Here is a 16,275-nt window from a genome sequence, read left to right on the forward strand (position 1 = left end):
CAAAAAGAGGCATGATTCAGTGGCAAAAGCCCTCCACTGGAGCATGTGCAGAAACATCAGCTACCTTGCAGTAATAAGTGGTACGAGCACCAACCTGAGGGAGTGATAGAAAAACGATCAGGCAAAGATCCTCTGGGACTATGGTATCAGAACAGATAGGGTGATACGTGCAAATAGACCAGACGTGACGTTGATTGACAAAGTCAAGAAGAAACGTTAATCACTCATTGATGTCGCAATACCATGGGACACCAGAGTTGAGAGAAGAGAGGGAAAAAATGGGATAAGTATCAAGATCTGAAAATTACAAATAAGAAGGATATGGGATATGCCAGTGGAATCGTACCCATAATCATAGGAGCACTAGGCACGATCCCAAAGATCCCTGAAAAGGAATCTAGAAAAAAAAACTAGACGCTGAGGTAGGCTCCAGGACTCATGCAGAGGAGTGTGATCCTAGAAAAGGCGCACATAGTAAGAAAAGTGATGGACTCCTAAGGAGGCAGATGCAACCCGGAACCCCACACTATAAATACCACCCAGTAGAATTGGAGGACTGTGATAGAGCAAAAAAACAAATAAAAAAATAATAATAATAATAATATAAAGAGTTACCATACCTTCACAGGCATGTTGGAGAGGGCTATATATCTCTCTGATGGTCTAACAACAGTTACTGAATAAGTCGACTTAAAGCTTGGCTCATCAAAACATGGGAAGGCTCGGCGTGCGTATGTTGGCTCAAATTTTGTTGTTGCCAAACCCCTGTGAATGGAAGCATGAAATGAAACCATGAAAATGTAAAAATCTAGACCACTTCAATGCAATGTAAGTTTTCAAGTGGTCTCATTCACAATTAGGAAGTCAGCAAACTGGAGCTGGGAAAAAAAGGGACGTTACATTGAAAGAATTTATTGATAAGGGGTATGATAACTCAAATCTGGAATGGAAGAAGGTATTTACATAACTTATCAAATAAGGACAAACTACAAAAATGAACAGGCCCCTGAAATAAGAAGTAATGAACTAACTAGCATCTAGGCTTGGAGGGACTCTTTACATACTTATGTTTGATATTTATCCACATGTTGAGCATCACAACCTGAGAAATGTAGTCCATCTCTGAAAATATTGAATGACCTGAATCATACATGAGACTACAGCTGTTGCAGCAGGCACACAATAAAGGCATTTTTCCACTACCATTCACAAATTATTAACTTAATCTACGCTCACCTCTTGATCCCCGAGACATCCGTATACTCTGAGTAATAAAATCCCAGAATAGCTCTGGTAAGAGATCCAGAGAACTTCATGGAAATCTGGAATACCCCTGCTTCCTGCAGTGGCACCTTCATCACCCAGAATTCATTTGGCTCGTATTCAAACTCCTCGATAATTTCTACCTCCTGTAAGATAAGACTGAGTATAAGAGTACAGTACTGTATATACAAATCACCAGAAATTTATACAAATTTGAGACATTGTTCTATTCAAAATAAAAATCCGACGTTTTTGCATTACTTCGTAAGTTAAAACTCACAGTCATTATTAAGATGAAAAATGACAGATATTGTTCTTTCTCTCATGTCGATAGACAAAATGTTGACGGAGTAAATATCGATAGACGAAATGTCAGTGGTTATTACTTTGTATACATGTCAGTGTAGCAAATACCTTAGGCTGCTAAGAAATTGAATTTATCTAAATATTTGCTGTAAATTTTGCACAATTTGCTACTTTTCATAATAAGCTGTACAAATGTAAAATCATTAAAATTAAATTCTTAGAAAAGGACCCCTACAAAGTTTAAATGACTACAAGTGTTCCAAGGAGAGGAAGCTGGGAGAAAACAAGAAATATACTGAAGGTTGAAAAGCATCATTGAAGGCTGCAACACTGAAAATGTATGATGGAATTTTTGTGAGCAACAGCTCGCAATTTATAACTTTGTATGGTTATTGCAGTAAATATTGAACCTTTCAATCAGTTTTAAAATTCTTGCCATGTTGCTTTAAATAAATATTCATATTACACCACTATTTTTATAGTTTTATTCCCTTTTTGCTTTTCTTTGCAGCTTAAGGTACTTTGGTCTAATGATATGTAAAAAGTAATTACCGTCGACATCTTGTCTCTCGACATTTAGTCTGTTGACATTTTGACTCACTACCTTCTCTCATTCCTCTACATTTCGAGTGTCTTTTATTTTTAGCCTGAGCATCGAGAAATCCTTTCTAAATTTCATCCAGTAACATCCATTTACTATTTGGATGAAATATGACATTTTTATAATAAAATGAGGTTTAATTACTACTTACCCAGTAATTACTTTGCTATAGTTTTCCATGTAACAGCAGCATAAATTCAAATTTCCCGAGTAGCGCTTTAATTGTTCAGTGCAGTTCGTATACAGTACCGTCCCCTATTGTCAATACAGTGAACCCCCAGTATTGGCGTTCTCCGGATTCGCGGACTCACACATTTGCGGATTTCTCTCAGGAACTTTTCCCCACATTATTCGCGAAAAATTCGCATATTCACGGTAATTTTCTGAGAAATATCCACAAATTCCTGGTTTTTTTGATCCAATTCATTTTCATCAAAATGCACTTTTTTGTTTTTTGGATTAAAACTATTAAAAAAACAATGTACTATCAAAATTTTTAGTGGGTTTTACTTGAGTTTTAACTAACAAAATATGATATTGTCATGATACAATAAAGTTTGTTCATACTTACCTGACAGATATACATATAGCTGTATTCTCTGACGACCGACAGAATTTCGAAACTCCCGGTTTTCAAACTCCTGCAAAACGCAGTGCTCGGCTAGGTTGGTTAGTTACCATATTCCCCCGCCCGCTGGGGAGGGCCGATACCAGGAACCATTCCCATTTTCTATTCAGATTTTCTCTACCACTGTCCCCTGAGGGGAGGAGGTGGGTGGTACTTGATTATATATCTGTCAGGTAAGTATGAACAAACTTTATTGTATCATGACAATATCATTTTGTTCATGACACTTACCTGCCAGATATATATATAGCTGAATCCCACCATTGGAGGTGGGAAGGGACAGAATAGATGATTGACATGAAGATGATTGACATCTTGGTTCCTTACCTGTTAGCATAGCTGACTTCGTGATTACTGTCACCCAAGCCTGCTTCTGCTTAACTAGAATTTCCAGCAAGGTAGTGACCTGTATAGCTGGATAGTTCTAGATGATCTGTCAACGGGAGCGTGACCACAATGTGACTAGACCATATTGACCATACTGAAGACAACGAAGCATAACCAATACCACCTAACCTAGCCCAACTAAAGTTAGTCCCATAACTTTTAGGCTAATTAAAGGGAAGACCGCCTCAAGCGGCCAACCCTACAACCATAAAAACAAACCCATAATTAAAATCACACACATCCATTTTCTAAAGGATGGGGTTCGTGTTGCTTCTCGTCCCCAATACTGTATCCGCAGAAATGTATGGTCCAAGCGAGTAGCAATTCTCATATGTCGCCTTCACATCTCTGAGGTAGTGTGAAGCGAACACAGAGTTTGCTTCGCCAAAATGTGGCACTCAGGATATCACTGAGTGCCATATTTTCTGAAAAGCCAGGGAAGTAGCTGATTATATATTGTATAATTGTTATGGGTATTTTATGCATTGTTGAAATATGGTGGGTGTCCTATATATAGACAACATGTGGTAGATTCTAGAAGGTGTCTGTTGATGTATTTAAGTTGTGTTGTGACGTCATAGGCTGTGACGTCATAGACAGATGGCGGCGGCGTCGGCAGGATGTAAACAATAACACGGGGAGTAGAAAGCAACGTGTTTGGTGGTGTGTGGTTGGTAGGGGAGAGCTCTCTGTCTGGTAGGAGTTGTTTTTTGGGTCGTAAGTCTTGTGGTGCTGGTGTTTTAAGGTGATTTCTGGAGTGTACTGGAGTTGGAGAAAGCGTACAGGTGGGTAGATATTCATTTTTATAGACAAAGAAAGGAGTTAGGCTAGGCCAAAATTCAAACTGGTAGCAGAGCGTGGTTGATCAAAAGATGCCTGGATCCGACAGTGAACAAAGGGAGACTACTAGATGGAGAAGGAATGTCCTAGGTTTAGCGGGATACAAGAAGAATACAAAGAATGGAAAGGTCAAGCCGAAGATTGGCTATTGTTGTATGGAGAAGATACAAAAATACCCGGCGATAGAAATGAGAATGAGCTTAAAAGGAAAGCCCGAGAGCTAGTGGAAGCATTAGATAAAGATAAACTTACTGGTACAGAGGGTCCAAAGTTAATCCTAGAGAAACTAGATAAAGCCTATCTAAAAGACTCGGTAATGGAGAATTACGGTAGAATAAAAAGATACCTTCTAATAAGAAGAGAATCTAGTGAAAATATGGCGGACTATTTAATTAGATACGAGAAGGCAGCATCTGAGTGTGAAAGAGCAATGGGGAAAGGCGCAGCTTGAAGGCGAAGTCAAGGGGTATCATGTAATAGAGCAAGCAAATCTCACGGAAAATCAAAAACAAATGGTATTATCGGCTTGTGGCGGGCAAGAAAAGCTAGAGTACGGAACAGTGTCGCAAACAATGAAAAGACTATTTGAGGGATTAGGGACTAAAGAGGAACGGGAATGGTGGGGTTCGTCAGAAGGCAATGCCAGTTCTGTAGAGGGAGGGAAAACCAAAGATATCGGGGAAGATGGAACCGAGGAATGGGTGGTAGAAATCCTATAAACAAAGAAGGGAAGGTAACAGTATGTGCAATATGCAGCTCAGAATGGCATTGGGCTAGGGATTGTCCTCAGAATTTTCATAATAGGAAGAAAACTGAAACAAGACTAGAAGAAAATAAGGTAAAAACAGAAAAATGGGACAGAAGAAGAAGAGGTTTATGTAGGAGAAGTTAATAAAATAGTGGAAGCATCATGGGAGGTGGTTGATGCAATTTTGGACACAGGGTGTAAATCAACAGTTTGCGGGGAATTGTGACTAGCACGTATTGTCATGGATTTGAGTCAGGAAGAGTTGAGGAGAATGAGGGACACTAGGACAGAGTCTAATAAAGTGTTTAATTTTGGTGAGACATCTTATAAGTCCAGAGGAATAATAGAAATACCTGTGATACTAAAAAACAGAAAGTTTTATTTGAAGACGGAAATTCTGCAAGGTGATATACCCTGGCTGATAGGTAAGCAAACCATGAGTAAAATGGGTATGACCCTAAATTTGAAAGAAAATTGTGTCATAGTAAAGAAGTATTAGGGGAATGAAAGTAGAGTTAAGAGAAGACGCAACAGGGTCATTTAAGAGTGGCCTATAAGGAGGAGGAAGGTAGAAGAATTATTACTGGAGGGTTGGAAGGGAAAGAATCCAAGGGAAATTAAGAAAACACAATGAAGAAATTACATTTACAGTTTGGTCATGGAAGTGGAGATAAAATATGGAAGCTAACAGAGGAAGCACAATGGAGTAATGGGTTAATCGAAAAAGAAAGAGGAAATAAGAAAGTTACTAACGGAACTGATTAAAATTGTGAGGTTTGTAAAAAATACAAAAGAAACCCCGCCAAACCGGTAGTAGGCTTTTCTTGGAGTAAAACGTTCAATGAAGTCGTAGCGATGGATGTGGGAGAGATAGAAGAGAGAAAGTTCTTGGTAATAGTGGATATGGCAACGAGATATTGTCAGGCCTGTTGGATAAAAGATAAGAAACAGAAACTATAATAAAGATACTTTTTGAGTGCTGGTTGCTATATTTGGAGCACCCTCCAAAATATTGTCAGATAATGGGGGAGAATTTCAAAATGAAAAGTAAGGAGGATGGCAGAAAAATGGAATATTAAAGTATTAGCCACAGCATCAGAATCTCCGTGGAGCAACGGATTATGTGAAAAGACCGTAGGCATGATCAAGGGAAGTGTAAGGAAGATGATGGAGGAAGAGGAAGTAGATTGGTCCCTAGCTTTGAAATGGTAGTGAGTGCTAGGAACTGTTTAATGAATAATGGAGGTTTCTCTCCCAACCAATTAGTATTTGGAAAAAACCCTTCACTGCCTAACCTAATAGGAGAAGAAAGTTCTAGTCCTGCAAGCAGAGAAAAAGGGATGGAAGAGGGTATGGTAAGGGCACACTGAATGCAATGCACAAGGCCAGAGAAGCATTTATAAAAAATGAGTCCTGTAATAAAATAAGAATAGCGCTAAACAAAACATCAGAGAACATAAATTTGAAGAAGCAGTGGTAGGAGATGAGGTATTCTATAAGAGGGAAAATGAAAATGAATGGAGAGGACCTGCTCAGGTCAGTGGGAGTATCGGGGAAAACAATAATAGTCAAACATGGGGGATTCTTTAAGAGAAGTAGCTAGGATACATGTGACAAGGATTCAACGACGATCACCAGATACAGAAGAGATATCGGCTAGAATAGATAAATCCCATGGGGTGAAAGGTAGGTCAGATGGCCCAAATGAAGGGAAAGTAGATTGGCTGGAAGGAGAGGAGATAATGGGTGAGAGAAGGAATGCAGCACAGAAGAGACTATAGAAAGAGAGGTGATAGAGGAAACAGTGGAAGATAACGGGCAAAGTGGGTCAATAGAAAGCGAGTTAATGGAAGAGATACCAAAATTCAAAAAGGGAAATAGAGTTAGGGCTATAAACAATGATACAGGACAAGTAGAAGAATGGACTATTTTAGGTCTTGCAGGAAAAAGATCAAGCCAAGCATGGGCTGATTCGTACAATATACGAGACTCACAGTCAGGTGACAAAGGGTGGGTTAACTTGAGGGATTATAGTCAGGTAGAAAAAATTGAAGATGAAGAGGAGGTGTGCTGGGATTTGAAAATAGAAGCATAATGGAAGCTAAAGAAAAAGAACTTCTAAGTTGGAGAGATAACCAGGTATATGAGGAGGTAAATGATGTTGGACAAAAAGCTATATCTACAAGATGGATAGTAACTGAAAAGATAAAAGGGGGGGGGGGGGGAAACGGATATGTAAAGCAAGATTGGTAGCTAGAGGGTTTGAAGAAGAAATGGCTGAGTGGGAAAAGGATGCTCCCACATGCAATGCTGAAATTTTAAAATTCTGTCTAACCATAATAAAGGTGAAAAAATTGGAATTGTTATACATTGGATGTCAAAACTGCATATTTACAAGGTGACGAGATACAAAGAGAAGTGTACTTGAAGCCACCAAGGGAAGATGGTTGGAGGGGATTATGGAAGTTGAAGAAAACAGTCTATGGCTCAAGGATGCAGCAAAAGCATGGTATTGTAAAGTGGTGAAAGTAGTGAAGGAGCTTCAAGGTGAGAGAAGTAGACTAGAACCTAATATATTCTTTTGGAAAAAGAACAATAAATTGGAAGGCATTTTGTGTACACACGTAGATGATTTTTTGCTACGGAGGAACTGAGGATTCTTAAAGGAAACGATTGGGAGATTGAAAGGGGAAATTGCAAGAATAGGAGAACAAGAGTAAGTAAAAGGTTCAAGTATATAGGAGTAGTAATAGAGCAGAAGGAGAATAGATTTTCCCTTAATCAGTGGCAAGTATATAAATTCCATAAGAGAACCAGAGGCTAGAAGATATACGGGTAATAGAGTGCTAGAACAAAAAGAGTTAACAGAGTACAGAATCATGGGGTAGGCACGACTGAATTGGGCTATCAACTACACCACCGATGCCAGGAAAATTATTCATATTGATGATTACGCGAATTCAAGTAAAGCATTTAAAGAAGGAACCAAACTCAGGATATGAAAAAGAAATTATTAAAATTGTTAGAGAAAAAAACCTAAGAGCATGATGGGCGAAGTTACAATAAGTGAGATGGAAGAAGAACGGGTTTATTGGGAAGCCTATGCAGACGCTTCATTTGGAAACATAGAAGATGGCCATACTCAACTGGGTTATATTATTTCTTTGACAGATGGGAAGAGGAGAAGTCCCATATGGTGGAAGTCTAGGAAATCCAGGAGAGTGGCAAAATCCACCATTGAGGCTGAAAGCCTGAGTGTTGGGGGGAAGCTGTAGAAGGATTGATATATTTCAAGCATTTGTGGGAAGAGGTAGTAGGAGGGAGAAATTTAGAAGCCTTGGTTAACACTGATAGTAAAACACTAATGACCGCCATCAAATCGAGCACTGGTGTAAGTAGCAAGAGATTAAAAATAGATATTGCTGCAATAAGGGAAACCATTGAATCCGGGGAAATAAAGGAGGTGAGATGGATAAAAGGAAAGGAGCAAGTGGCTGATGTATTAACTAAAGCAGGAGTTTCAGGGGAATGTATTAGAAATTATGTAGAGGGTAAAGAGTTGGAGGACGAAGGAAATTAAGAGGGGAATACTAGGTTAGGAAAAACAGTCGGAGGGGAGGGAGAAAGAGATAAGTGTGATTATATATTGTATAATTGTTATGGGTATAGATAAGTGTGATTATATATTGTATAATGTTATGGGTATTTTATGCATTGTTGAAATATGGTGGTGTCCTATATATAGACAACATGTGGTAGATTCTAGAAGGTGTCTGTTGATGTATTTAAGTTGTGTTGTGACGTCATAGGCTGTGACGTCATAGACAAGATGGCGGCGGCGTCGGCAAGGATGTAAACAATAACACGGGGAGTAGAAAGCACGTGTTGGTGGTGTGTGGTTGGTAGGGGAGAGCTCTCTGTCTGGTAGGAGTTGTTTTTTTGGGTCGTAAGTCTTGTGGTGCTGGTGTTTTAAGGTGATTTTCTGGAGGGTGTACTGGAGTTGGAGAAAGCGTACAGGTGGGTAGATTATTCATTTTTATAGACAAAGAAAGGAGTTAGGCTAGGCCAAAATTCAAAGTAGCTACCGCTCTAACTTCGTAAGCATTAACGTTTAGCAGTTTAAGATCACCATCTGTGCAGGACGAATGAGCTTCCCTGATGGTGCTTCTCAAGAAGAACGCCAGTGCGTTCTTAGACATTGGTAATTCCGGCCTCTTGACCGAACGCCACAGGTTGTCTGACGGGCCTCTACATTGTTTGGTCTTTTCCAGATAAAATTTGAGAGCTCTGACAGGGCACAAAACTCTCTCTAGCTCTCGTCTGATGAACTCTGATAACCCCTTGATATCAAAGCTTTTAGGCCAGGGGTTGGATGGGTTCTCGTTCTTAGCTAAGAACGAGGGGCTCAGCGAACACACCGCATTGTGTTCTCTGAAACCCACATGTTTACTCATAGCTTGAATTTCGCTAACCCTCTTAGCTGTTGCCAGAGCGGTTAGGAAAATAGCTTTTCTAGTTACATCTTTCAAAGAGGCAGCATGCATAGGCTCAAATGGGGCTGACATTAAAAACTTTAAGACAATATCCAAGTTCCATGAGGGAATCTTGTCTCGTGGAGCTTTTGAGGTTTCAAAGGACCTCAATAGATCGTGAAGATCCTTATCATTTGATAAATCCAAGCCTCTGTGTCGGAAGACCGTTGACAGCATACTTTTGTAGCCTTTAATCGTTGACACTGAAAGTTTGTCTATATTTCTAAGATGTAGGAGGAAATCAGCAATCTGGCTCACAGAGGTCGTGGAGGAGGAAATATTTTCCCTTCTGCACCAACTTCTGAAGACAGCCCACTTCGATTGGTAGACAGCTTGAGAAGATGTTCTTCTAGTGTTGGCAATAGCTCTTGCCACCGATTTTGAAAAACCTCTCGCTCTGGCCAACTTTTGGATAGTCTGAATGCAGTCAGACTCAGAGCGGAGAGGTTTCCGTGATACCTCTCGAAGTGGGGCTGTCTGAGTAGATCGATTTTTTCTGGAAGTGTCCTTGGGAAATCTACCAGAAATGACATGGCCTCTGTGAACCAGTCGCTTGCAGGCCAAAAAGGGGGCGATCAACGTCATTCTTGCTCCTTCCGACGCCGCAAACTTCCTTATTACCTCTCCCAGGAGTTTGAATGGAGGAAAGGCGTAGAGATCCATCCCTTTCCAATTCCAAAGCATGGCGTCTATCGCTATTGCTCCTGGGTCCAGAACCAGAGAGCAGTAAATAGGAAGCCTCTTCGTTTTCGCTGCGCGAAGAGTCTTCCAGTGGACATCCCCAAAGTTTCCATAACTCTTTGCAAATCTCTGGATGGAGAGTCCATTCATTTGGAAGCATTTGACGGTTGACGGCTGAGAAGATCTGCACGAACGTTCTGCTGTCCTGAAACGAATCTCGTTAGAATCGTTATATTTCTTATTTTTGCCCAAAGTAAGATTTCCCTCGTTAACCTGAACAGGGAATCCGATATAGAGTTCCCCCTGTTTATTTATATATGCGAGCGCCGTGGTGTTGTCCGAGTTGACTTGTACAATTCGTCCCACAATCCTTGACTCGAAGCATTGAAGTGCCAATCGAATCGCTTCTAGCTCCTTGAGGTTTATGTGCCAGGACCTCTGTTCCCCTCTCCAGAGGCCCTTGACGCCTCCTCCTCCCCCAGTGTTGCTCCCCAGCCCGTCATGGACGTGTCTGAGAACAACACTAGGTCTGGGCTCAGAACTTTGAGGGACATCCCTTCCGATAGCTTGACGGGATCGGACCACCACTTCAAATGCTCTTTGATCGATCGAGGGATTCTCAAAATCTCGTCTAGGTCTTTCTTGTTCTTCCAGTTGTCTGCTAGGAAAAACTGAAGCTGTCTGAGGTGCAGCCTTCCCAGAGAAACAAATTTCTCCAGCGGAGGAAATGGTCCCCAGCGACTCATCCATTCCCTCGCCGAGCATATTTCCTTCTCTAAGAAGACCGATACTTTCTCTCAAGCATTTTAGCTGACGTTCTATGGATGGAAATGCTTGAAAAGCCACTGAATCCATCTGAATCCCCAGATACACCGATGTACTGTGTGGGAATCAGATGGGACTTCTCGAAGTTGACCAGAAGGCCTAGGTCCTTCGTCAGCTGTAATGTCGTGTGCAGGTCCTCCAGGCACTTTTCCTTCGACGTGGACCGGATCAGCCAATCGTCTAAGTAGAGTGAGACTCTTATCCTTCGAGAGATGGAGCCATCTTGCTACATTTCGCATCAGAAGCGTGAATATCATAGGGGCTGTACTCAGGCCGAAAACAGAGCTCTGAATTGGAAGACCTGTCCTTTCAGAACGAATCTGAGGAACTTCCTGGACTGAGGGTGGATCGGAACATGGAAATAGGCGTCTTGGAGATCCAAGGACACCATCCAATCTCCTGGTCTCAGGGATGCTAAAACAGACTGTGCAGTTTCCATCTTGAATTTTATTTTCCTTACAAAAAGATTCAGCCTGCTTACGTCTAGGACAGGTCTCCATCCTCCCGAGTGCTTTGGAACAAGGAAAAGCCTGTTGTAGAAGCCTGGTGAGTTCCGTGATACAACACTTTCTACTGCTCTCTTTTCCAACATTTGATCCAAAAGGTCTAATAAGATCTGTTGCTTCGAATCCTGATAAGAGGGCGAAAGGTCTATTGGCTTTATGCTTAATGGAGGTTTTGATAGAAACGGGATCTTGTAACCTTTCCCGATCACTTCGAGTGACCAAGAGTTCGCCCCTCTTATCCTCCACGCTTCTGTGAAAAGAGCGAGTCTCGCCCCGACTGGTGCCTGGAGGGCCAAAAAGTCATTTCTGGGCTCAGCTCGTGTCGGCCTATGAAAGTAATCCTTAACATCATTCTTTCTAGGTAAAATTAGCCTAAAATTACCAGAGAAAAAACAAAATTAAGAAAAATGTCAGTAAAACTGACTCGCTCACTCTTAAAAAGAAGTGTCGGTATGATATAGGGGCGAGTGTGGAAACACTACCACGAGACAAACACCAATTAGAACTTCCCTATCAGAATCCCCCCAAGAGAGAGCCGATACCAACGGGCGATGCAGCCTCTACTACTACTACTAGAGGACGCCACGGACAGCAGCGCCCCTAGCGGACATCCTTAATTTTTAGCACCAGCGACAAGTCGCCATTTTCTTGTGCTCGTGTTTTTTCTTGGGATTATCCGCTTTGGAATCATGGAACGCTCTGCTATCGCCACGGCTAAGTTAAGTAACTCATAAGTAACATTTTACTGTAATTTTATCTTCCGGGTACCAGTATTTTCCTTTTTATAGGTCAAATACGGCGGTTCCCGGTTGTCTCGTGGCGGCCATGCCGCCTCGTAAGAATTCCCGGTCTCCATACTGGGACTTCTTATGCTTATGGGCTTACTTTTTCACATTCATTGTTTACATCGAGTTTTAGCTAGTTCAGCCCTCCTACCATTCTCTTAGCTTGGTATTTAGGGCTATTATTATTATTTTCGGCCCAGCATCCCGGCTCTTGCTCTACATCGGCTATCGCTGGCTCCGAGTAGGCTTCTGTTTCTCGGAACAGTCTGCCTCCTCCTGGGCTTCTTTCTCTTTTACTAAAAGTGTCTCTTCCCCCTTTTCGATGTATGATTTTATTTAGGGTGTTAGGCTAGCCTAGGTGCTTGTTCCACATGTTGGTACAGCTTGGTTCACGTGGCCCTACCACGGTTGTGTTGCTCGCGGCCTAGGCCACTTGCGGTCACGTGTACTATAGCACCTTACCCCTGCCCCCTTCCCTCCCTCTCTGATGTAGGGAGGAGCTGGGGGACCCCTTGGTTGTCATAACAACCTCATCGCCTTCTCTCACACTCTCGGAGGTGACCGGGGGGGTTCCGCCAGCAGGGGGTATAGGGCGACCACTATGAGGTACCGGGTCTCCATACGGGTAGTTGGTGAGGTGGGGAGGAGTAGGCCATCCCTCCCCCCTTTCCTCGCATCCCCCGCCGTGTTTCGCCGGGACCTCCATCCCCCCCTCCCCATTACTCAGACCACCTCCCTTACGATACGAAAGGAGCCATTCCGTCGCAGCCGGGGCCCCTTTGGTTATAGGATATTGGCTCCGCTAGCGGGCAGGGTGGGTGCTATGGATGGTCGATTGCTTGCCTACTATATCCTTATATCTCTCCCCCGCTACCGGAAGGGAGCTTACCCTTACCTACGCACTCTTCTAGTAGACGGGTGGAGAGAAGTTGTTTTAATGTTGTTATTTTGCTACTTTAAGGATATATACCCTATTATAAGATATTTTACAATGAATTGTGTATTATTATATTCATTTTATCAACCATCCCCGCCATTATCCGTCGTGGTTTCCATTACCACCACTCCTAGTTGGTTGATTCTTGTGCCTCCGCCATTGGCGGAGCCATAGCCTATCTTCCAACCTGGTTACCACACGTATTTTAGCGGGGCTCTGGTTTTATCTAACTTTATCGCTCCGGCACCAGCGGAGCATATGTTAGGCTGTAAGTGTTTTACTCTGTACTCTGTACGTTTTCACTTACAGGCTACCAACTGCCAGGTCCTCGGCCTGTAATGCGACGCTGTATGACCCCTGTGGACATGACGAGTGCAGGTCTCACGCCCCGTGTGCCACTTCGTACAACGATCGATCGTCTGGCCACCCGAGGCCTGCGCTATATGCTACGACCTGGTCGCTCAGAGCTGGGGGATGGGGTAAGTCCATTATGAGGTTACTTATGAATTTACTAAACAACTTCTAGTTCGTAAGTTTGTTAACCCTGTCCGCAATTGGTAGCTAATCCAGCCTTTCTTTCAGGCTAGCGGTTGTGAGGGAAGTCGCCCTCGCCACCCTGAAAGCGTGGGTGGGGGGCGGCTTTGGGAAAAACGCCGCCAAGGCCAGCCCTACATATTGGATAGGAAGCTGGCCATCCAGATCTCCCTGTCGGGCAAGTCGACGGGCTACGTCGACCCCTTGTCCGTCCGCCCCGTGATAGCCACCATCCAACAGAACTCCAGCATTCGTTTGGGGTCGTAGCCTCCCAGGAGTCAGTTCCGGACGTCGCCGCCGCCCGGACCTGAATCTCGAGCCGATGGCGGTAGTAAGTGAGGATTTGTTGGTTGAGGTAGGTTTGTCGGGCGCCCAAGGTCTTTCCTTGGGCGCTCCTGGATCATTCTCCTGTCCCTTCTTCTTCCGCCTCTTTCCAAGGCTTTCCGGATCCGAGATCCCTAGCCGCACTCCCGCTCTCTCTGTACCTCCTAAGGAGAAGGGAAAGAGAGAACCGAAGACCTTGTCTAGACGACTTCTAGGAAGTCGTCTTCGTCTTCTTCGGCCAGGAAGTCATCGACTTCATACGCCGACGCGGTGAAGGCTAAGCCGAGCTCTTCCCAGTCGAAGAGCTCCAGAAGCACAAGGCTTCGAAGGAGAAGGCTCGCGCTACCTCCGAGTCGCTGCCTTCTCCCGCCTCCGCTGCCCCCTCTCCGGCTATGCCGGCAGGGGTGGCAAGCACCAGCTCCTGCGTTCCCTCTCCTGTCTCACCAGGAATGATGGAGCAGGTAGGAGTGATGGTAGGTTCCCAAATTTCAGCTTGGGGAACACGTTTTGAGCAGATGTTCGCGCAATTGTCGAGCAGTCTGTCTCAAACTGGACAGACGGTCCAGGAACTCATCTAATAGAATGAGAGAGAATGAGGATCGGGTAGCTGGGCATCTCAGGCTCCTCCCCCAGTCTCCCCTGCTTCTAGCACGGGGATTCTCCAACTTCCGCCTTACGACTCCTTGCCAGCTTTCTCTATGGAGAATCCATGGAGAGTAGCGGCCTACGCTCCTTTTAAGGACGGGATGATTTCGATCCCGGAGTTTGGCACTCGAAGGATTGAGGACTTCGAGTTCTATCCTCCGGGTCTGTCACAGCCTTTCATCGGGTATGCTAGGCTGACGCCAACGGCTCTTACGAGAGAGGACAAGATCTCGAAGGAGTCAGCCTCTACAGTAGAGATCACGCCCAACGGGAATGGGTTCACTGCCTTGAGGACTGGGAGTGGTACTAACCACTAGACTCCAGGCCTATAAGAGCCCCTTCACTATTTTCGCGACGGAAGAGGAGGTCTCTCTTCCGTTCGCCACGAAATTGGTGGAGAAGGCTCTTCAGGCAGTCCTCAAGGATGAGCCGTTCCACAGTTGAGAGAGTCGGAGTCTACTTCTCCACTCTTCCCCGCCTTCCGGAGAGTTATGGGAAAAACCTGCCAGCTACTTTCACGCTGGGTAAACTCAAGCCGGACTGCGCTATGGACCAGTTCGGTGAGAAGTTACCTAGGCTGCCGGATTCCCTAATCCAGGCAGAGTTCGATGCGCGAACTAGGTTGGCAGGTCCCTTAACTCTCTTATCGTTACGGAAATGGCTGCTCTTTCATACGCTAACGAACCGCTGTTCAAGATCCTGGCGAAATCGCAGTTTCAGACGGTTCTGTTAGAAACGCCTTTGACTTCTTCCAAGCAGGAGGAACCGTCGGAACGCAATGTTCTTCAAGAGTGCACTATCAGGCACGCAGCCTAATAGACTCTTGGCTGCGAGCATGTGGGGAGCGGATCTCTTCCCAGAGTCCGCAGTGAACGAAGTCCACCACGAAGCTGCTAGACTCAACCAGAGCCTTAGAGCTAGGTGGGGTATTTCCTCTAAGAGGAAACAGGAATCCGTTCCCACTGCTGGCAGAAACCAAAGAAGGCTGGTAAGAGGTTCCAGCCATATAAAAAACTCCAGCATCAGCAGCAGTTTGTGCAGGCAGTCCCAGTTACCCAACAGGGACAACCTGCTACATCTAAGCAAACCCAGCCTTTCCTCCTGGTGCCCCAGCAATCGCAACCTTCGACTTCCTACGCTATCTCGCCTGCCTTTAACCCTGCTTATGAGGCTCAAGGCTACTCTCAACGAGGGGTAGGGCGAGAGGTTACTTTCGTCACCGTGGCGCAGGAAGGGGCACAAGGAGTAAGCAGTTCAGAGAGGGCGTGGTGGCCAACCCGCCCATCAGCAATGAGGCTCCCCAGGTAGGAGGGAGGCTGTTCCTCTTCCGCCACAGGTGGGGGTTCAGCAGTTGGGCACAGAGCATAGTGTCCAAAGGATTAGGCTGGAGCTGGATCCAAGATCCTCCTCCAATCATTTCATCAGAATACCGTTCCAAAGGAATTGATAGATTACGACGGTAAGAACTCCTTCAGAATAAAAGGAGCTATTGCGAGAAGTCCAAACATCTAAAATTTCAAGGTCGCCTTTATTCAGCGTGCCCAAAGAAAGGGCCTCAACAAAAAAAAGAAGGGTAATCTTTAGACTTGTCAAAGCTTAAAAACTCTTTCATTGCTGGCAGACAAGTTTCAAGATGCTTTACCCTCGTCCGCAAGTGAAGGACCTTACTTCCGCGTGGAGCCTCCCATTCACATGCTCCATCGAGTCTTACAGACGCATTACTATCATCATCC

General features: G+C 44.1%; 1 protein-coding gene across 2 annotated transcripts in view; it reads right to left on the reverse strand.

Moving 5' to 3' along the window:
* Positions 1-16,275, reverse strand: part of LOC135206286 (glutamyl aminopeptidase-like) — a 137,314-nt gene that overhangs the window by 75,769 nt on the left and 45,270 nt on the right. For both annotated transcript variants that reach the window (XM_064237704.1, XM_064237705.1), the window contains exons 3-4: positions 1,237-1,409; positions 621-765 (exon numbers count right to left, since the gene is read on the reverse strand). In XM_064237704.1, coding sequence (XP_064093774.1) covers positions 621-765; positions 1,237-1,409 — 318 coding nt within the window. The remainder of the gene's footprint in view (positions 1-620; positions 766-1,236; positions 1,410-16,275) is intronic.

Source organism: Macrobrachium nipponense, chromosome 29 (assembly GCF_015104395.2).
Source record: "Macrobrachium nipponense isolate FS-2020 chromosome 29, ASM1510439v2, whole genome shotgun sequence".
NCBI lineage: Eukaryota > Metazoa > Arthropoda > Malacostraca > Decapoda > Palaemonidae > Macrobrachium > Macrobrachium nipponense.